At 36.5% G+C, this 23,429-nt stretch overlaps 2 protein-coding genes across 9 annotated transcripts; one reads left to right on the top strand and one right to left on the bottom strand.

The window, feature by feature from the left end:
- Window positions 1–878: 878 nt before the first annotated feature.
- On the bottom strand, window positions 879–2,860 carry LOC133516210 (uncharacterized). Its single transcript, XM_061849015.1, has 2 exons — window positions 2,672–2,860; window positions 879–1,270 (listed from the first exon to the last, which is right to left on the bottom strand). Exons 1-2 carry the CDS (start codon window positions 2,684–2,686, stop codon window positions 962–964), a joined length of 324 nt encoding a protein of 107 aa, XP_061704999.1. The 5' UTR covers window positions 2,687–2,860; the 3' UTR covers window positions 879–961.
- A 3,242-nt stretch (window positions 2,861–6,102) lies between these two features.
- On the top strand, window positions 6,103–22,322 carry LOC133516205 (PRKCA-binding protein). Of its 8 annotated transcripts, XM_061849002.1 has the most exons (13): window positions 6,118–6,257; window positions 6,338–6,475; window positions 6,970–7,035; window positions 7,121–7,177; window positions 9,429–9,524; window positions 13,892–14,003; window positions 15,342–15,470; window positions 16,146–16,378; window positions 19,948–20,122; window positions 20,544–20,737; window positions 21,090–21,242; window positions 21,413–21,515; window positions 21,880–22,322. In XM_061849002.1, the coding sequence occupies exons 2-13, from the start codon at window positions 6,381–6,383 to the stop codon at window positions 22,252–22,254; spliced, it is 1,788 nt and encodes a 595-aa protein (XP_061704986.1). In that variant the 5' UTR covers window positions 6,118–6,257; window positions 6,338–6,380; the 3' UTR covers window positions 22,255–22,322. The 8 variants fall into 8 exon arrangements, with proteins under 8 accessions (XP_061704987.1, XP_061704994.1, XP_061704990.1 ...); XM_061849003.1 differs by lacking the exon at window positions 6,338–6,475 and having other exon boundaries at window positions 6,103–6,257; XM_061849004.1 differs by lacking the exon at window positions 6,970–7,035.
- The last annotated feature ends 1,107 nt before the right edge of the window (window positions 22,323–23,429 follow it).

The following is a 23,429-nucleotide window of genomic DNA, read 5'->3' as shown; positions in this document are numbered from 1 at the left end:
GAGGGGACACATATTTTACCACTTTGGAAGTGTCTCTCGCGCAAACTATTAAGTTTAGAAAAAAATTATATTAGAAACCTCAATATCATTTTTGAAGACCTATCCATAGATACCCCACACACGGGTTTGATAAAAAAATTTTTTTTTGAGTTTCAGTTCTAAGTATGGGGAACCCCCAAAATTTATTGTTTTTTTTTTCTATTTTTGTGTAAAAATCTTAATGCGGTTCATAGAATACATCTACTTACCAAGTTTGAACAGTATATAGTTCTTATAGTTTCGGAAAAAAGTGGCTGTGACATAAATGGACAGACAGACGGACATGACGAATCTATAAAGGTTCCGTTTTTTGCCATTTGGCTTACGGAACCCTAAAAATCGGCCCCCTATCCCATAGAAAAAAATTCTTTAATTAAACTTTTTCTTCTACTTTATCCAAATCAGAACACGATACAAAATATGACCTTAAGCGAATACCACCTATTTTATTTAAGGATTTCCGAGTTTATTACACGTGTGTTATGCCAGAAATAAATGATAATTTCACTTAATTTAATTTTTTTTTGTCGTGTGCACGAAGTAACTAGTAAGTATTCATTAGCACTTAGTACATAATTCATTTAATAATTCGTTCTTATTGAACCATAAACTATATGTATTGTACATACAGTCCTATGTTCGTAATAATTATATGCCATGGCATGGCCCATGGGTCATATTATGAACTACAACTTTTTGACCCCCGGGACAGGAAAAAAGTGAACTTAAGGAATAGAAAAATTGAATATACATCACTAGTTAAGTATATGTATACTCGTATTTGTAACTACCTACTTTAAGGATGTTAAGCCTATGTAAGCAAGTATCAAAATCAAGGATTAAGATTAATAAACATTTTTATTTAAATTAATAAAATAATTAACATGTAATTTTTCTAACTTTCTTAAATACCTATTAAAAATCAAGGTAAAAAGTAATTCAAGCCCCCTAAATGTCCCTCATCTCTTAGCCTCTGCTTCAGCAGCCGCTCGTCTTCATACCCGTCTATGCCTAGCCCCAAACGTTCTATCAAGCTTTCGCCTTTGTCGCCATGCAGCTCCAAAAACTGGCGTCGTCGCCTCAGCGCCACGTCGGGGTCAAAGTCCCACGTCTGTCGGTTGTGGATAACCGGCAAACCGACCAGGTTCGTCTGGATGAAGGCTCTGATGGGACCGATAGGGTCCGGAGCAGTGACCAATCGGTAAAATAGCACGCAGAAATATATTGTTACCTGTAGAAAATAAAATTCATGATTCATAAAAGGACGGCATTTTTATTATGTGTGATATTAACGCAAAATGTAACCTAAGTAGTTTATTTTAAAATTAATTGAACCCTTTAGACCATCATAACCGTTGACAATACTTGATGACTTATTAACCGACTTTTGAAGGATTCTTAATTCGTTTTTGTATGTTCTCCGATTTTGCGAGACCGCTGGGTTGATTTGGAAAATTGATTTTGACTACCTAACCTACTAGATATAACGGTAAATAGGACCTTCCTTCATTGACATTACGAAAAAAGAATGTTCATCACGAAAGAACCTCTAATTCTTTACAAATGACTGTACATATCTAGGATATGGGCAGTTACCCCTAACTATGAATGCACTTGGTCGTACTAATTAAATAGGTACCTTTTATGTCGTGTAGCCCGTGGAACTATCTAATCTATATTTAATAAGTATTTAAAATAGTCGCCTTAATATAACCTATAACAATTATCTACCACTTCGTATAACACAACAGGATTTTTTTTAATGCCTTAACCAGTATTCAACGTTGTTTTCTCCCCAGGTGTATGCGCAGGGGTTCAGCACACTACCCAAGATAATTAACTGGTAACTTGAATTTAAGAAATAGGAAAGACTGTTGCATCAACTTCCAGTTTGAGTCAGCAGCTGCATTTGCACCATTATTATCTAGCTACAATTTAACATTTTGCTGCTACATTTGAAAACGTGAGCATTTTTAAACAAAAAGGGTAAGTCTACCAAATCAATTTTTAGTAGAAAAAGGCGTAAAATTTAAAATGCTTATTTATGGGATCTCGACTGTATTGTTCGTTTTTTTACCATTACAAAAAAGGTAAACAATCTTGTATGTTTGTTTTGTTTGTATGTTATTTTTTTTTATTGAAAAACGCTTTTTAAAAATCAATAACTATTATTTATGGAAGCAAAATAGTGTAAATGATCGCATATTTATGATTTACAATTGTTACATATTTGCGGTTATTTATTTTTCAAAAGTGTTTTTCAATAAAAAGACACGTCAAAATCGCTTACCTTCTTTCTAATCCAAAAATACGGACTATAGGTGCTTACAACTTTGCTGTCTTTTTCAACTGACAAAATTGGTTTGCTAATTACACCGTGCGTAGTGCACTGGCCATTATAATACAAGTTTTCAACACAATAACCGGATATTGTCAACAATTATAAAGTCAGATTACAGATACTTAAGGCAATATGGTAAAACCTGAATTAATATAGTTAACTGCATTATTGGCGACACTAGAATTATACCTATTTCATTGGTATTTCATATCATTAATTACTTACTATACACCGTGTGCGATATTTTATGTGGTGGAAAATCACGAAAACGGATCACAATAAAACACTCACAAACAATTTCTTCATGTCGAACCGGACCGCGTGAGGAGCGCAAACCGACTGTTCCAACCAGGTGGGTTTTATACGGAATTTACATATAAAGTAGTCGATCCGATTACTTAACCCTTAAGGCCTTATTATATCACGGCGCCGCGGACCAAGACGTCCTTTTCGTAGCGAGCCTCTGTTGCAACAAGCCATGGTTTAAAAATTTTGTCTACTATCACAAAATAATATTAATTACGAGATGAAGTTTACGTAAACGCGCTTTGTTAAGAATGAATGCAAGCAACGCTAATGAGACTTATTGGTTAATGATTTCGTTATTTCACTAATGAATATGATATTTATGGGCTTTCGGTGGAAATCCGCACCAAACAACGTGGGAGAGCGGAGTGTAGGCTATTATGAGAAATGATAAAGCTATAAGTATAAAAATAAAGGCCATGTCAGGATAAGGAAACATCTTGTGCCTTAGTAGCTTATCGGCCTGATTTTTAGGGTTCCGTACCAAAAAGGTACAAAAGGAACCCTTATGGTGCAACTCTGTCCATCACATTGCTAAATATCTCAAGAAGTACTTTTTGAAATTTGGAATAGTAATGAACAACGCTAACCCAGACATATTGGAAGTGTAATATTTTTATTTTATTTATATTAATTATGGAAAATGTGCAATATAAAGAGGGGGCAAACAACGTTTAATTTCTAGGTCAAGTGGGGTATCATTTGAAAGAGCTCTCGAGCTTAAAATCAGACCTCTATCTTGATAACGTTTTTTAATAACAAAAAACATTTTATAAATTAATTTGCAATTTAATCCCATTTGCGGGTGTTTATTATAGTTGAAATTCCTATGAGATTACACTAAAGACACTTCCTTTCAAATAAAACAAAAATTATTGAAATCGGTTCACATGATAAAGAATTATCCCTGAAAAACCAACTTACATACAGATGGCGCAAATTAGTTAGCCAATTTGCCCATAGATGGCGCTGTACACAAAAATGCTAATAGTATACTTCTGGTCAAAAGTATTTCGTGATTGTGTTTTCGTGATCGTGAAAGACTTTTGGCTTTTGTCTTTTTTATATGAAGTGTTAATCTGTTTATAACGACATATTGGGGATCTCAATTAAGTGTACCACACGTGTAAGGCATGAAAGAATTCGTTCCATTAAAACAGAAATAACAGCACTTACTAATGACCTGGCACATCATCAGAAAGAAAATCAGGCCGAAATGCTACTAAGGCACAAGATGTCCCTTTATCCTGCCACGACCTTTATGCTGATTTTGATAGGTTATGCAGTGCATTTGTTGTTTATACATCATAATCTCATAGAAGTTTGACGTTTAAAATAACACTTATACTTGCACTGCGTGTGCCTTATATTCATATTTCTGTGGCGTGTGCTATCAAAATCGTTGCAGACTTATCTTGGCTTGGTCTAACTCTACCATTCAAAAAAAGCAAAAATTCTGCAAGTAGGCCTCAAGGGCTCTTTTACAAGTCAATAGTTACAACATTTAGAGTAACATCAGATAGTGACATGAAAAATACATAACAACTTTTATAAAATACAACAGCCAATACCTGGGTAAACATTACATTATAATAATCTTAAAATAAATAATTACTACAATGCAATAGAGATGTATAGTCTCTATGGTAAAAAATACATTAAATCTAGAGATGTAAAATGTCCCCAATGTCTAAGTACTAATACTAATAAGATTTGGAGGTGTAAAGTCTCTTCATGTGTCAAAATAAATTTTATACTAAATAAATAAATCGCGTCTGGACTGTTAAGCGTTCGTATAGCGTCAAAAATATTCTCGGGGAAGCCGAAGCCAATTTAGCTTTAGTAGGTAAAAGTAGGTACCTGTGTCTGGCGGTCGTACCCCATCCAGTAGGGCTATGATGGTCGGCTCTTTATCATTTGTCACCATGTCTGTCACGTTCTAATAAGTATGTAAGTGCGAAAGTGACGGGTATAGTGACAAGTGATATAAATGGAACAATGATGCCACCACTGGCCACATGAAGTTGTTTATTTTTAACTTCAAAAAAAGGAGGAGGTTTTTAATGAGTTGGAATTGCTGGTACCAAGGTATAACTATGAACAGGCTTTGCAGTGACAGAGTGTAATTGTGCTACCATAAACATTAATGTCCATAAAAGCGGCCAAGTGCGAGTCGGACTCGCCCATGAAGGGTTCCGTACCATTTATGACGTATTAAAAAAAAACTACTTACTAGATCTCGTTCAAACCAATTTTCGGTGGAAGTTTGCATGATAATGTATATCATACATTTTTTTTAGATTTTTCATTCTGTTATTTTAGAAATTATGGGGGGGGACACACATTTTACCACTTTGGAAGTGTCTCTCGCGCAAACTATTCAGTTTAGAAAAAAATTATATTAGAAACCTCAATATCATTTTTAAAGACCTATCCATAAATACCCCACACTTTCATGAAAAAAGATTTTTTGAGTTTTAGTTCTAAGTATGGGGAACCCCCAAATTTTTTTTTTTCTATTTTTGTGTAAAAATCCTAATGCGGTTCATAGAATACATCTACTTACCAAGTTTGAACAGTATAGCTCTTATAGTTTCGGAAAAAAGTGGCGGTGACATAATCGGACAGACAGACGGACATGACGAATCTATAAGGGTTCCGTTTTTTGCCATTTGGCTACGGAACCCTAAAAATGTGACGTTAGAAGGATTCTAACAACCTACTTAGGTACTACTCAAAAATCATGTGTGTAATTCATTTATTTCATTTATAATTCACACAACGCGCGGACGTGGAAAGGGGGTCAAGGCATGAAGTTCTAAACTATTTCCGTTTAAAGGCACAGTTTTTACTTGCCTATAATGCATGAATGAACAGTGATACAAAAACAAGGACAGATGTTTATTATTGAAATTAAACGTTAATACTATAATCTGAATATAATGCATAATGGCTTGAGAACTCATCAGAGTCAAGTAGCCCAGAAAAGAAAGATTAAACATAAGGGGTTGAATAATTTATTGGATTGGACCCTGGAGGGGAAGTACCTGAACCACCTGAAATAGGTGAGAGAGCGTATTTTGCTGAAAATAAATATTTATATTTAAAAGAATAACTCAACATTCAAGGATTTTATCAAAAGTGTATTACAGTCAAGGTATAAAATATATACCTGGACCAAGTGTCAAAAATATATACACTACATACCTGGCACTTTGTTCGTGTCGATATTGTATACCTTGATTGAACATTCAGTGATGGAAACTTTACCTTATAATTATAACTTATTTATAAAATATCGTATGCTTTCTCATAAATGTTGAACGCATCGATAACTAAACGCTGTTTCCCGTCATTTTGACATCCTGGCTTTCTATTGGTCGACCGCTATCCCTGTTTTACCGACGGGCTACCGCGCAAATACAAACAGAAAAAATCAATAACTATGACAAATCCTTTTGACGTATAGCCACGTATCTTGTGAAACATATTTAGGGAAAAATTATCTATTTATTAGATATATTACGATGCAAGAATACGACGACGATTATTTTTTCGAAGAAGACAAAATGTAAGTATTCGAAAAACCCGCATTGGAAACTTGTTTTTGTTATCAGTCGCAGTTATCAGTGAACTTCCTTTATGTTGCAGAGTGATATTGTTTGTGTAACTGTTGGTTTGTGTTTTGTGCGATATGTGGCAGTATAACCAAGTTTTTCCTTACAACGACCCGAGGATCAGCCCGTTGATGTACACTTACATGACGAGAAGCATGTTTGAGGATAAACAGTAATTAAATTACATTAGTTACTAATCCTTTAAGTAATAGTTCTGTGTATTATCGTATTTTTCTATATAGTTTCTAGTAAGCCATTATCATTATGTGGACTCGTAATGTTAGATTCGTAATTGTGAACCGCTAATAAAAATGAATATTATTCTATAAATTATTACTATAGGTTTTTTTTTATATTCCTGGTATCATAGTCAAAATGCCAATAAATATGATATCCGCGGTCCCGAGCACGCACATCCATCTCGCTCACGCTTACGCTTAGTGAGAGTGAGAGAAGAACACGAACCTACGGGTCCTTAAAGTAGAATGAATAAATCAACAATAAAGTAGATAATGTAGTAATATTTCGGTAATAAATTGATATAACATGGAATTATTGTATCTTGTAGCAACATCCACCTTGTAAAGTAGGTATTTTTAAATCTACACTACAACTATTATTTATTTTTTCGAGATACCTATATTTTAATTCCTTATTTTAATTTAGAATTTCTATGCAACCGGGGAGATCAAAACAAACTCGTTCACAATTTTTGGTATCGGTAGAAGAAAGGTGAGTTGACGAAAGTTAAATGCGAAAGATCAGAAATTAACAACCTTAATCGGTGTGTTTTAAACTTATAAAATGTTTCGTTCAGTGCCAACATCAGTCAAGAGTCAACCCTGGAAGAGATTACGCAGGACACTGATAAAGAGTAAGTATCACTGGTTTATATTTTGTAGTAAAGGTATTACCTACTCGTCACTCACCCGTGGACAGAGTCCATGACATTAATATTTTCACCCCGCCGCTCGGATAGGCTCTCATTATTCTTTGAAATCAGGGTGCAAAGCTGCTTTTTAGGGTTCCGTAGCCAAATGGCAAAAAACGGAACCCTTATAGATTCGTCATGTCCGTCTGTCTGTCCGATTCTGTCACAGCCACTTTTTTCCGAAACTATAAAAGCTATACTGTTCAAACTTGGTAAGTAGATGTATTCTTTGAACCGCATTATGATGTTTATGATATACATTACCATGCAAACTTCCAGCGAAAATTGGTTTGAACCAGATCTAGTAAGTAGTTTTTTTTAATACGTCATAAATGGTACGGAACCCTTCATGGGCGAGTCCGACTCGCACTTGGCCGCTTTTTTGTGTTCTCTAGTACAAGGTAATGAGAGTTGTATGAGTATTGACTTTTAAGAAATGATTTGGAATGATAAATATGTAATACTTACTTAGTTTTAATTTAGATTACGTTTCTAATATTTTACTGCTAGTATAATTCTTTTTTTTGTGTTTGTGTAAGACTTTCAAGTTTTTTTTTTGTATTTTCCTCGCGATGCAGTGCCAACAGTGAAATAACTTATGTACTTTCTTCCTTGTCCACAAAAATCCTAATAGATTCGCTAAGCTAGCATATAGTTTTTATACATAAACCTAGTTCAGATATTGCCATATTCATTAGGTACATGTAGGTTATGTCATCCCCGATGATGCGCAGATTTGTCAAATCTAACCTTTAAGAACATAACATTACGAGTCAAGACAGGTGTCGTCGGGAATGACACGACCTATAGTGTTCGCGCAATTCCAATATTTTCTGGTGACGACAATAATCCTACATGACTATGTGTGTCGGACATTCTAAGGCTTTAATTTTTTTCAATTCTTGTACGACAGTTTGGTCAGGGCCTCAGGGGTATTATAGGTAGTACACAGAGTATTTAAGGCTATGTACCTATGTATAGTTGTAGCGTCACACAAAATATTCGCCTGTAATGGAGAAATGTTGGTGAATTTCGTCGTTTTTTGTATAAAATATTTTAATGTGTATCAGAAATTCCGAACTGAAATTTTATTGTAAATAATATAATCATTCATTAGTTACATTACCTATAATTAATACTCTGAACCTGATACAACAAATTGTATCAAAATCGTGTTAATATCCAGTGAGGAAAATGGGGACTACGTTTGTTTGGAGAAGCGGCTGTCCCCATTCCTCTTAAGATAAGTGCGTAGCAAAATAGACCATCACCATTTATAAACAAATTCCATTCATTCCATTTGACACCACATTCTACATTTTAGCTGCAGACCCCGAAAACAAGGCTTATCAAACTTTACTTAACTTTTTAGAATAACTTTATTTCTTATGAAATAAAGTTATTCTAAAACAATTATAAAAGCCAAATGTGGGATTATTAATATATTACCGTATTACCGTAATTTCATATGATTATTTAATAATGAGATTCAATTACCTCTAACCGTTCGGTGACCTAACTGTAAGTCGGAATAACAAGATAAGGTGAACACCTCCGTGCAACTGTACGTATGACCAAAAAAGGTCATGAGCAAGTGTGATAACGACAAATTAAAACCCGTAAACTGTACTTATTACGTAAGGCGTGCCTTCTTTACCGCCATTTGTTTCTATTCCAATCTAACATCCAACGCACTCTCCCACCACTCTTCACAATGTGTCTAGGTCTTTCCGCCACCTCCGTCTTTGGTCTCCCCTGCCCCGAACGCCTTATTTTAAAATTACATATAAATAAAAATACATAGGAATATTTTTTTTCACACTGCACCCACCTTAGCAAATTTTTGTTTGGCCCAGTGGTTGACTGGTAGAAAATGCCTCAAGGCATTAAGTCCGCCTATTGTACGTTATACTTGTACTTGTCCAATAAAGTTTAAATAATAATAATAATAGGTTTGTATTCTAATTAAGATACATGTATCGAAGAAGGCCCTTCGTTATTTTTATTTTTCTTTTGTATTATATGAACTTGCAGTTTTGTTTATGGTTGCGCACATGGACGCAAAAATTTGAACCCTATCACAGTAAAAGTATGAAATTTTAAAAGTAGACATGCTTGACAAAGGCTCTTATCTACCATTTACCTCTATTCATATTTTCTGTCACCTGTAAATAATATAATAATTTACATTCAGACAGTTGAAAGAAGGCCAAGAAACAGATCAGGACACGGAATGCATATTCAACGACTTGCGGCGGGAGCGATACATGATTCAGCACCAAGACCTGCTGTAAGTCAGCTGTCACCGTTGCGATCGCCAGTTTTACTAGCTGACCCTAGAAATCCATTAAGCTAAATAACGTAACCACTTGCCACGAAGATGCCTATATCGAGAATATTATTATGGACAATTACGGTCATGCACCAAGTGTGCAGATGTTTTTGCTCATTTCGATAATGAACGTTTGTTCGACAATATGCTCGATGAGTACTAGAGTTGGTCCGAAAGTGGTGGCTGCTCCGGCTCTACTCGTGTGATTACAATATTATTATAGATACAATTGTGAGATATCTTTCAGTACTTATTGAGGTGTTTTAAAATATTTTTTTATAAAATACTTAGTATTTTTTCAATATTTTTTTAGCTTATAAAAATAATAGAATTTACAGTACATATGGGGCTACTTTATAGCACTAGTGCGAGAAGTAGCATATTACGTTACTGTGTCGAACATTTAAAGGGCCATATGTACTATAAAACGTTGTACGATACATGTGCGAATAGGTAATTCGCAACTCGTGTCGATTTAAAACACTCCCTTCGGTCGTGTTTTAATTTATCGCCACTCGTTTCGAATTTCCTATTTTTCGCACTTGTATCGTAATGTACTATTTTAGGTGCTGCTAATTGCGAATCTGGGTCTCAGGTTTTCAAGTCTAAATCGTTTTTTTTAAGTAAATATACTAAATATAGTTATAATATTTTGTTGACACTAAGTCATTTCATGTTACAATTTCAGATATTAAAAAAATATATATATTTAAAAAATATCAATTGTACGGTGGAAATAGCAGAAGAGCCCAATAAATTTAAGTTAAATTTTCAAAGATATAAATAATCGAATTGTTTGTTTTATTATGCCAAAAATTGCCGTTTTGTGAAATAAAATCAAACTCCATAGAAAACAGCTTACAGTAAAAATATATACCTTCATAATAAATAAATTTTAGCATTAGTTTACATTTTCCATGGCCATAATCAACATGGAAATATCCCTGAAAATGGTGTAAAAAAATATTCGAATCGCATGAGTAGGTAGAGCCGGGACAGCTAACGACTTTCGGACCAACCCCCGCAGGTGCTCTCTATCGTATGCTTCTACACTCGCGAACAATGAAACGGAATCACTTCACACATTTGGCTTCTCCGCTCAATGACTTTTCTGATTTTCATGAAATCCTGAAAAAGTTAAAAAAATAGTATCAATTTAAAGCTAACAGTAGTCTGTAGTAAAACACTGATATTTAATCTGTTAGGTTTACAATTGCATCACTGGTAAAAATACTGTGTAAAAATGATTAAAAGTATAGGTACCTTTGAATCTTTTCCTAGTGTTTTCTGACTATTTTAACAAATCAAAGGTTTTTGAAAGTGTTTTTGAAGTGATGAACGTTTTATTTCTCGCGACTGTAACCCACTCACGGGTAGCACTAGAATTAAGTGAATCCTGGTTTGTTTTGAGTGTGTTGTATTAACTAGATAATCAAGTAGCAGTTAGACCAAAATGTAGCGCTAGAGCTAGTGGTTATAAAAATATATATGCTATAAATATAAAAGTTATTTTATTACCATCTATCTCACCCATTTTTTTTCTAATATGTAGCAATTTTATGAACTAAGTAATCAACATAGAATATCTAATCAATTTATCAAATCTGGCGTGAATTCAATAATAATAATCTGGGTAAACAAATGACAGAATGTCAGTCGATTGACTATTTGATTTACTTTACGAGTAGCTAGTAGGTAGACTTAACACCAGTTTTAGTTAATCGGCCTATACCACAGAATAGTACGGTCACGTCTGAAAATATTGATACGAAAAAAGTGCCAAAAATATATATACACTACTTTATTGCCCATCTATATATATAGAATATAGAAGCGCTGGTGGCCTAGCGGTAAGAGCGTGCGACTTGCAATCCGGAGGTCGCGGGTTCAAACCCCGGCTCGTACCAATGAGTTTTTCGGAACTTATGTACGAAATATCATTTGATATTTACCAGCCGCTTTTCGGTGAAGGAAAACATCGTGAGGAAACCGGACTAATCCCAACAAGGCCTAGTTTACCCTCTGGGTTGGAAGGGCAGATGGCAGTGGCTTTCGTAAAAATTAGTGCCTTCGCCAAATCTTGGGATTAGTTGTCAAGCGGACCCCAGGCTCCCATGAGCCGTGGCAAAATGCCGGGACAACGCGAGGAAGAAGACTTTATTGCCCATATATTAAGGTAGTGTATACATATTTTTGGCACATTTTACCGATATTTTCAGACGTGACTGTACTACCATATAGAAAAGAAACTTCCTACAAAATCGAAGTTTGACAGCAATTATTCAGGGATGAACAATGCTGTTCCTTTCTATTGTAAGGCACTATCCCTATCGGTTATTTAGGATTGTCAAAATTCAAGTCATTATCTTATCTGTGGTTGTGCACGCAAAGGAACGTTAAGATATGCCAACCCTAGTAATTGCTCGGAGCAATGCTAAGCCGAACGGAGGCGAGAATGCCCGAAAGGATAAATTTCGCCCCCCTGCCTGTACCCTCTCGGTACCTCTGCCAACGACATACATTTGTAGCGTAGCCTAATAACCCTTTAAATACCAACGTGCGATTGAAGGTGTCACGATATTGTCTATTCTACCGGTTTTAAGTACATAGTAAAGTTATCTAACGTTATGTTACCGCATTTTTCCGTGTAATGCTAATAATATTTGGCGTCGATGCCGTTTTTAACCGACTTCAAGATTTCAAAAGGAGGAGGCTACCAATTCGGTATGTATGTTTTTTTTTAACGTTTGTTACCTACTTCATACTAAATTTTTTTGCTTGAATATATAATATATACAGATTGGTCCCGTTTTTGTCAAAATTCAGTCCTGATGACGGGATCCATGAGGAATCGAGGGAACTCTTTAAATGTGAAGAGCATACATATAGTGATTTTTGTATTTTCATCAACAAATCAAGCATTTACATTTAAAAAATGACATTTGATGAAGTGGATCTGCTGATGATAATCAGAATGGAAATCTTCAACGACGCATAGTTCACGTTTGGCGATTTGTCCTCTTCGCTGTGTTTGTGAAGCAAATTAGATTTTTAAGACAAATTTTTGTCAAGTTTGAGTTCTGACGATGGGGTCCATGAGGCATCTAGGGAACTCCTCAAATGTTAAAGATATACATATAGTGATCTTAGTATTTTCAGCGGAACTGCTGATGATGAACAGAATTAAACTCTTCAACGCCGCATAGTTCACGTTTGACAATTTGTTCTCTTCGCATGTTTGTAAAGTAGTTAGGTTTTCAAGGTACGTTTTTGTCAAGCTTGAGTTTTGATGATGGATTCCATGAGGAATTGAGGGTACTTTTCAACTCTTTTAAGCAAACTTATAGCCATTCTTAGGGCTCCGTACCCAAAGAGTCAAACGGGACCCTATTACTGAGACTTCGCTGTCCGTCCGTCCGTCCGTCTGTCCGTCTGTCTCCAGGCTGTATCTCATGAACCGTGATAGCTAGACAGTTGAAATTTTCACAGATGATGTATTTCTGTTGCCGCTATAACAAGAAATACTAAAAACCGAATAAAATAAATATTTAAGGGGGGCTCCCATACAACAAACATAATTATATTGCCATTTTTATAAATAATGGTACGGAACCCTTCGTGCGCGAGTCCGACTCGCACTTGTTAATATTATTTCATGCATGATGTGAAATAATTTATTTTAAAAATAGTCGAATACCCTATTGCGGGTATTTTACCAGTCTTTTTAATTGCATTGTATGAAATCAGAAATCAACAATAATCTTTCTTTCACCGGTCATTGAAGTCGTTTTTTTTTTCTTAAGAACTATGTTATAAATAATAGCATGGCAGTGACTGTGGGTTGTCGTTAAAAGTAGGTATATAATGTCAAGTGTAATTTTAGAAAGTAAGTTATCTCCTTGGTAAGTTGGCAAACGCTTACGTTAGGGTCAGAAGAGGGCAACATTTGATCGTTACCTACGGGAATTACTAAACGTGAAGACCTTATACTTGGGTATTATTGCACACTCTATCATTTAGAATTGCGAAATTTTCGTAGATCACATTTACTGTGTTTTTAGAATATAAAATGAACTTTAATTAGTATGAACTATTAATATAATATAGTATGTATATAATATTATCGCATATATACATGTTTCAAAAATACACTACAACCGCGTAGAGATTTCGTTGTAAGAACTAGTCGCTCGTTTTTTCCATGATGAATAATGTTTACACAACACATATTAGTGGATTTACAATAATAAATATGATTTATTTATCATAAATTCATTAATCAACGTAATTAGTGTTAGTTGACTCAATCTTAAATAATATTTCAGGGGCATGACAGTGACGTCAGGCAGCGTCTCACTGGCCAAGGACGAGAAGAACCTGATAGGCATCAGCATCGGAGGGGGAGCGCCATTGTGCCCTTGTCTTTACATTGTGCAGGTTCGATACCTATTCAAAAACTATGGAACCCTAATAATGCCTTAATTAACCCGTACCTACAATATCTTTTATTTCTTTGGTGTCTTTAACAAATTATGTGGTTTGATTTTAATTTACAATTTAGGATAGAAATAATGTGTGTGTATTTTAAAAATATTTTCAGTAAACTTTATGCACTATTTTAACAATTGTAGTGCAATAAACTAAGCAGTATTCGCACGATCATACACGTCGGTCTTACACAACTCTATCATATAGCTTGAAATGATGCTTACCGGGTCGTGTAGACGCAGCCCGTGGCTATATTACTCGTAATTGGCTGTTTGTGTTTAAAAAGTAAACAAAACAATACAGTAATAACTTCCCGTCCGCTAAAACACGACAATAATTGTTTGAATTTTTTTAATTTGAGTTTGACCATAACGAAGAATTTCCCGTACCTATTATTTTTGCTACAATAAGGTGAACATTTCCGAGTACAATAAAATTTGTATTTTTACATAGAAAATAGTTCATTGACATATATATCATCACTACAAGAATAAGAATGGGGCCAGTACAGCGGTGTCACGCACACGAATTCGAGCCAATCGTGCAGTCTAACGCCGCAATGCGATTGGTTGATGAGTTCGCACCACGCGCGCGATTGGTCGCAACCGCAACTCGTTCCGTTAGACTGCACGATTGGCTCGAATTCGTGAGTGACACCACTGAACTAGCACCAATCTTAGTGCCCGTAAGGCCCGTCCTTAGATATATACATGTTAATGCATAGTCAACATCCAGCACTCGTTAGTAGAAGTAATAATTACTTGAACAATTTCATTTATTCATTAAGTATGTCATAGAAGAGAACTGCTGGATACAAAGTGTAGTAAGTTATGTCATAATCCAAAAAAAAACTGTGCCATGATTGTATCGTGCATCGGCATCGTTGGTAGCGTGCATTGAACTATGCGCCAATTAAGAGATTGTCTTTTTCATAGTACAATATATTATTTGGATACATTGCATTTTTTTTGCTACTATACTACAGTGGTACATGTACCTCCTAGGTACTAATTAATAAAATAAGGACTTTCCTATTACAACAATGAAAAAAAAATCATTATCAAATAGCGTTACGCTTTCTTTGTCATTTAAAAAATATGAATGTCTTCACTGTACGTATAACATAACTATCAACAAATAAACGTCTTTTCGAATGTAACATGCGTATGCGTAATATTCTAATTACAATTTAAGATCGTATCACTATCAGAACTATTGAAACCGGTTGTCGGTTGTCATTTTTTTGTACCTATGTATTTTCTAGTAACTATTTTTATAAACGTTCAGATCTTCGACAACACCCCGGCATCAAGAGACGGCACGCTGCAGAGCGGCGACGAGCTGGTGGGCGTGAACGGGCAAACCGTGAAGGGCAAGACCAAGGTGGAGGTCGCCAAGATGATACAAGCCGCTAAGGTATGCGATACGGCCCGATACGGACCTCCGAGGTTTGCATCAGGTTTTCATGACATTGTGAAATATTAAAACGAGTCGAGCCAAATAATCGACACATCAACATCAGTCATGACCATGACATAAAAAATCAACATTTTAATGAATAACTATGCCATTACAGACGATAAAGCTTATTATATTCGTATTTTACTTTTATGACTTGCGGTAGATTTAGGTATTTCTTCGTAACGTCATTTATACCTTACATATTTTGAAGAATGTCCGATTCCGACCGGTCACCAATTGTCCACGATCAAGAAAGTCGATCGATTAGTCTTAAACCATGTGCCGAGTCGATAACAGCGCGCAATGAATCTAAGAAACGATTGCCACCAAAATATATTCTCAATCTGTTTTAATAGATAAATTCTCATTTTCTCATGCATACCAAGCTCACGGAAAGGCATTGGACTACCGGTTGATGCGGAAGAATGAGATGAATGCATGTGCCTCCCTGAGGTAGGACTAAAATGTACTAGCAGACCCATTATGGATCAAGTTTGTCATTTATCAATACCTCACAATTTGTAGTACCTAAAGTCCGCACTCTTTAAAAATAGGCCAAGTTAAAAGTTAAAGGCATCAAAATATTTGTTAGTTCATATTCCTACTTAATGGTTATAATGTTGTTTCCAGGATGAAGTAACAATAAACTACAACAAACTCCACGCCGATCCTCGCCAAGGCAAAAGTTTGGACATAATAATGAAAAAGATGAAGCACCGGCTTGTTGAGAACATGTCTTCGGGCGCGGCGGACGCACTCGGCCTGTCGCGCGCCATACTGTGCAACGACACTCTCGTCGCCAAGCTCAACGAGCTGAGAGAAACAGAGACCACGTATAAGAGGCTCGTCGAACATGCGAAAAGGTACTGTACAGTCTGCAATACTATTCGCTTAGTACCATTGCATACAAACTTCTATGCAGGGGGGTCACTTTTCTCTGCAGCTGAATGTACATATAAAGCACCAACATAAGGAATTGAACAGTAATATACATGCTTGTGACGACGAATATAAATTTTTGGCGTCAGAATGTAATAGCTTCCTTTCATAGTTGCTTTCATAAAAACTAGTTCCAATTGCCAAAAGTGTACCTCGGGCTCTGTTGGCATTACGGCTAGAATTGTTTTAGAATTCGTTTTTAGTTAGTCTACAACAATCTGTATACATACATAGGTACAATACTAGTATAACGTCGGAAAAATATTAGTCATAATAGTAGATTATACACCAAGGGGTAAAGTACTGTTTTATGTCACGGGCGCGATATTGAATCCTGAACGTAAGGAAGGACTCAGATTTAGCTCCCGAGCGCAGTGAGAGAGAGACTTGAGTCCTGAGTGCAGTGAGGGATTCAACCGTGCCCAAGACAAAAACAGCTTTATCTCCGAGGAGTATACTCTACTTTTCTTACCTCCTGCGAGACAATAAAAAGAACTAAGTCTACTAGAAACAATATTTTATAAAAATAAATCAAAAATGAAAATGAATGCTTGATACACAGTGTCAAGCGTCTTGTAGCACTCGCTACTTTTGTTTGTTTTCCAATTTATTTATTAATAAACAATATTCAGCTTGTGGTGGCCAGTGTGGTAAATAAATTCGATTTTCAAATCAGTGCGGCGGCCGCCGCGCCGCGTGTGCCGCCGTACAGGTTTCACGAAATTAGACTTTAAGAACATAACTATAAGAACTACACTCGCGCGTGCAAAAGTATTGCATCACTTTGCATTTTTTCGTCCGCACCCAATATCTTTGTAATTCTATACCCGAATCTGAAATTTTTGGTATCTACTGAAAGCTTATAATGTAACTCATTAGAAAATTGGTAAATTCAATAAAATTTCGAATCTGGAGACTAAAAAAATCACAAAACTGAAAGTAGTCGCATAATGTGCCAAAAAGAAATCAGGAAAGTTAATAATCGTGAGTCATTTTTTTAGTACAATACAAATTATCTTTATTAAATAAATACTTGGTGTTGCCACCCCTAGCCCTCCTCACACAAATCAAGCGGTTTTTCATAGACCTAATAAAAAAAATTATGTGATCTTGAGGAATACGAATGTTTGACGACCGATCTGGCCTAGTGGGTAGTGACCCTGCCTACGAAGCTGATGGTCCCGGGTTCAAATCCTGGTAAGGGCATGTATTCGTGTGATGAGCATGGATATTTGTTCCTGAGTCATGGGTGTTTTCTATGTATTTAAGTATTTATAAATATTTATATATTATATATATCGTTGTCTAAGTAGCCTCAACACAAGCCTTATTGAGCTTACTGTGGGACTTAGTCAATTTGTGTAATAAAGTCCTATAATAAAAAATAAAAAAAATAAAAAATAGCGTCCCACTCCTCCAGCAAGGCTCCCTTCAGCTCCTCAACATTGGCCGGGGCAGGATTCCGCTTCCGAACCATCCTTTTCAGGTAATCCCACACGTGTGCAATGGGGTTCAGGTCTGGACTCATCGCTGGCCAGTCCATGGTGTCGATGCCCATTTCGAGAAGGTAGGCTGCAGTGGCCCTAGCGGTATGACAGGGGGCATTATCCTGCATTAGGATGAACCCCTCATCAAAAATACCGGCATAAGGAACAACAAGTTCCTCCAGGATATCCGTGATGCACTTGGCAGCGGTCAATCCACCGCCACGGCCCCCGCCAGGCACGAAAGCCTGCTCTGTCCGCCCGTCGTAGGAAATTCCGCCCCAGAACATTACAGAGCCACCACCATAGGCGACCCTTTCGGAGAAGCAACATTGAGCAAACCGTTCTTCTGGCCTTTTGTAGACTCTTCCTCTTCGGTCACATCCATTCAAGCACATTCTGCACTCGTCCGAGAAGAGAACTGGGGTCCATTGCTCAATAGTCCAGTCCATATGATTTTCAGCAAACTCTCTTCGGGCTGAACGGTGTCGCGCCAGCAATCTGGACCCCGTTGCAGACTTCCTGGGTATCAAGTTCGCTTTCTTAAGTCTTCTTCTTATTGTCCACTCACTGGCCGCCACTCCTCGTACCTCACGCAGACGCTGCTGGATGGCAACGCTTGTCTGATGTCGATTTCGGAGAGATGTTGTGACAATGAAGCGGTCGTCCCTCTCTAATGTACACTTCCTGCGGCCGCTTTTTGGTCTTGAAATAAAGGATCCAGTCCGCTGGAACCTCTGGTAAACTCTGCAAATTGTAGATTGGCTTAAATTCAGCGCGGCAGCTACTGAACGTTGGCTACGCCCCTCTTGCAGGAGCTGGGCGACTTGGCGGACTTCAGCTTCAGTGGTTTTCATTTTTCCAGGTCTTCACGGGAAAATATGCGGAGATTTGTACCGGTCGACTGAATAAGTGACTAATAACAACCCCTACTCTACCCCCCGTTTTATAGGGGTCAAGGGTAGCGCAACTCGTACGCGTGATGACGCGAAACCGCTTACAAATCGGGAAAATGCCGATAACTTGAAAAATACTGGGCCGGTTTCCATGTTTTTTTATTTTTCATAAAGCTTAAACTTCAAGGAACATGATTACATTAAAATAATTCAGCGAAATTAACCGGTTTACAAATATATTGGGTGCAGTTGAAAAAATGTAATGTGATGCAATACTTTTGCACGCGAGTGTATGAGAAGTGAAATCACATTATAACCCGGCGGGTTATAATGAAATTCAGTACAATATTACTACCCGGCTAAAGCCAAGCCGGTAAGGTTTGCATGATATATAATTTGTCATTGTCGAGCAGGTGGTGTGAAATAGTACATTACTATAGAGGACGGGAAACGAAGGGTTGCATCGGCAACCCCGTTTCTCGCCGAGATTTGTATAGTGCTTTTCTCAAACTTGCAATGAAATAATTTAAAAAAATAGGATTATGATGATGATGATGATGATGATGATGATTGTTATTATTACTTTCGGGTTGTTAAAAGGGGAACGAAAATTTGATTATTTTTACGCTACGACGCACGGTTTAGGAGATACAGCCCTATAAAGATTTCTGCATGACTGAAAAAAAAAACTTTATGGGGCTGTATCTCCTAAACCGTGCGTCGTAGCGCAAAAATAATAAAATTTTTGTTCCCCTTTGAATCTGTAAAATAATATTTAACAAACACAAAAAAGAAAAAATACACAAAAAAGACAAAAAAAGAAAAAAACATAATGGCAGCATTTTGCTTGTAGTTTTTTTATGGTTTAATGCCAAGACGTGCCATAATTTGACTTTTAAAAACAAAAGAAGGTTGCCTTACAGGCCTAGGTGTGTAAGGCTGTATGAAATTCCTTTACATATCATCTTCACTCATCGCACCTGATATGTAGTATTTCCAGACCTAATTTGAAGTAAGTCATGTCAACATTTCATTACAAGTTTGAGAAAATTAATTTAAAGGCTTAAACATTTTGGCAAAGTTTACTACCACATCCAACTTTTAAATTTCCAGAATGCTGAAGGCCTACTTCGACCTCCTGCAGACGTACAAGTCGCTAGGCGACATATTTTCGGGCATTGGCGTACGAGAACCCCAGGCGCGTGCCTCGGAGGCGTTCTCCAAGTTCGGCCAGTACCACCGCCTGCTGGAGCGGGATGGAATTAAGATGCTTAAGGCTTTGAAACCGGTGAGAATATCATTCATAATTAAACATGTAGAATTCTGTAGGAATGTTGCAAACGTTCAAAGTTGTACAATTTGTATATAAAGGTACTAGTCATCCACATAGAATATAATATTATCCGGATTTGGAGTCAGGACTCGGAAATATACAAAGCTGCCTCCGTAGGTTCTTCATAAGTAGGCAACACTACTGAAACTATAGAAACGTGTTAGCGTTTGGTTTTAATTTTTCTTAAAATGCCTCTCTTTCAACTATTTGGAAAAAGCACTAGGTGTACTAACACTTATGTTAGTTGATCAAAAAAATATATCTACCTACCGATAAGAAAGTCAAAAGTCCATCAGTGAACCAAAATGAATGGCGCTTGCCAATTACTCTGGTAGACTAGCGTATATGGCTGTTTTTGCAGAGTTTCCATTTCCAGATTCTAGCAGACATGGGCACGTACCTGACAAAAGCCATTCCAGACACAAAGCTGACGATCCGCAAGTACGCCGACACGAAATTCGAGTACCTGTCTTACTGCCTCAAGGTGAAGGAGATGGATGATGAGGAGTATGGATACAACGCGCTACAGGAGCCCTTGTACAGGGTGGAGACTGGCAACTACGAATATAGGCAAGTGATCACCAAATGTCAAAAGACGTTGACTGCTAGAGAATGCTTTTTCTAGAACTCGATATTTTCTTCGTATATTGCTCGAGCCGAACTTAGCCATCCACTAACTCGTGTACGGCTAGTACAAGATGGAAACAAGCAATTATGAATAGGTATACTCGTTAACATCACCTTCCAGTTAGAAGACATCCACTCCTGAGCACGGGTATTCTCTTACATTTATATTACGGTCAATTCAATGTTGAACCAAGACCACTCCATGATTACAATGCTTACGTCTCGTCGATATTTTTAGATTAAGTGCATTTTTAAAACCAAATAACAGCAAACTTCTTACAAAGCATTTTTTTAGGTTAATCTTAAGGTGCCGCCAAGATGCCAGAGCGCGATTTGCGCGGTTGCGCTCTGACGTTCTGGTAAAGTTAGAATTACTGGAAAACAAGAAAACGCAGGACGTGGCCTACCAGTTGCGACGATTTATACAGGGTTTAGCCGTTTATCACAAGTAAGTGTTACCGGTTGTCAGTTAATTGATATAATTACATTTAATAATACGCTATCAAGTGTTGGTAAAAAAATATCGAGATCTTTTCCGACACAAATATTTTTCAGTAATTTACGCTGTTGTATATATGCTAAATGTTGACTTGCTAACACAGAAATCTTTTTACTCAGTGAAACTGTGGACCACTTGAAAGAAAATATGACTCTATTCCCGGTAGAGGTGGACTTATCGCAAAACGCCTTCCAGTACAAGTCCACGTCACAGTTTATCCAAGTACGTATGAGCCAGATACCAACAAGTGCTAGCACAACTTTGTCACGGAAGAGTAATGCACATTTATGTGTAAGATGGTTGTGAAGCGACGTGCGACATTGCAGCCAGTTATGCTTAGCCCCTCTGACAAAATCAATTAATGTCTAATACTCGTGTCCGATTTCTTTGAATTATCACAAAAAAAAACTAATTTTCTTTCCCCAGCTCAGTAGTTTTTAGGCAGTTCAGAGCTATTGAGTCAGGTACCCCTGCCATCTTTATCTGAAGGTAATCGTGCCTTTGCCGTGGTTTCACCAGAATATTTATTTATATTAGGTATTTTGGAATATGTAATAATAATAGTCAAGTGTTTTTTTTTTCGCAGGATAGCCAAGAAGAAGACGATATCGAATATGCAAAAGAAATTCAAGAATATCACGACATAAATGAAGAGAGAGATGTCCCCGTGACCAACAGAAGACAGACTAAAGACAAGGATTCCACAGATTCCTCCCAACATCTGCTGTCCATTGACACCGACTTCAATTTTGAAACCAACAACTTCACCAAAAACGACAACTACGGCAAATCTGACTGTGATAAGACTGACAATTTAACTCTTTTGACGGAACTCGGATTGGCCGACAATGATTTCGGTGAGTTTCAGAATGGGCTGATGGATGACTTTATGCCCAACAAGAATAATGATACTGATGACGTGTTTGACAAGTTGTTGAGTGAATTGAATATAGGAAAGTAACTTTCAGTGAATTTAGTAAAAAATTGATTTCGCATATTATAATAAACTTATACCTTTAATAATGTTAACTTGGTTGTCTTATTTGCCGTCGTACTTACACAGTTTATATAGATAGGTACCTATGTTTTTTCTGACAAACGATAATTTAAAAACGCGGTCAAGTGCGAATCCGTTTAACTCACGCACTGAGGGTTCCGTTCCGTACAAACGTTCAATTATCTAATGTAAGAAACACGAAGGCTTTTGACCATGACCAGAAGAAAATTAAGCTTAATCGTGAACAGCGCCATCTATCGGTAGATTGTCTAACTTATTTGCGCGACCTGTGTCAAAGAGTAACTAAAATAAGACCTGTGTGCAAACATACGTTGCTTTTTTATGGGGATAATTCTTCATTATGTTAACCGATTACAACAATTTTTTTTTTATTTTATTTGAAAGAAGATATTTTTTGTGTTGTTTATTTTACTTATAATAAACACCCGCAAATAAGGTTATTTTGCAAATAAAATTATGTAAAAAAATAATATTTTTTGGAGACTTAGGATAATGGTATTTTTTCACATTTTCCTTAAAACGTCACATATCACTTTTTTTTACTATGAAAAAAATATATTTTAGAATGTTCAATTTGAGCTCTTTAAAATTGCCCCATTTGACCTAGTAGGTAATTAGACTTTGAAATTTTGGCCTTTTTACATATTGAGCATTTTCCATAGTTAATAAAAATTAATTTATAAAATGAACACACATGGAAAACACTTTCAATGTACTTATCTGAGTTCGCGTTGTTTCAAATTTCAAATCGATAGCTTAAGTACCTACCTAGTTCTCGAGATATTTAGAAATGTAACAGACGGTCAGAGTCGCCCAATAAAGGTTCCTTTTGTACCTGTACGGAACCCTAAAAAACCTCTCTATAAGTACCTATATAATTCAGACATTTATAAACACAAATGAAAAAATATTGGTTATTCAGTATTTTATTACAAACGTATAAAAAACATAAGCTATAAATAAAATAGATTTTGACAGTCTTCATTTACGAGTAATTCCGAGGACTTAGGTGTAGGCACTATAGCTAAAAAATAGTAAATTAATTGTTAACCAAGCAATGAAAGGTGTTCATTCCAGTTGAGGTAATTTGGCGCTCGAACGCAGTGTGAGCTCCAATA

This window comes from Cydia pomonella, chromosome 3 (assembly GCF_033807575.1).
Source record: "Cydia pomonella isolate Wapato2018A chromosome 3, ilCydPomo1, whole genome shotgun sequence".
NCBI lineage: Eukaryota > Metazoa > Arthropoda > Insecta > Lepidoptera > Tortricidae > Cydia > Cydia pomonella.
This window is presented reverse-complemented; position numbering and strand designations above follow the sequence as displayed.

Coding starts and splice junctions, on each gene's coding strand:
- LOC133516205 (XM_061849002.1), top strand. CDS start 6,381: ATGTGGCAGTATAACCAAGTTTTTCCTTACAACGACCCGAGGATCAGC. Junction 6,476..6,969: donor AGCATGTTTGAGGATAAACA/GTAATTAAATTA, acceptor ATTTTAATTTAG/AATTTCTATGCAACCGGGGA. Junction 20,123..20,543: donor TGCTTAAGGCTTTGAAACCG/GTGAGAATATCA, acceptor TTCCATTTCCAG/ATTCTAGCAGACATGGGCAC.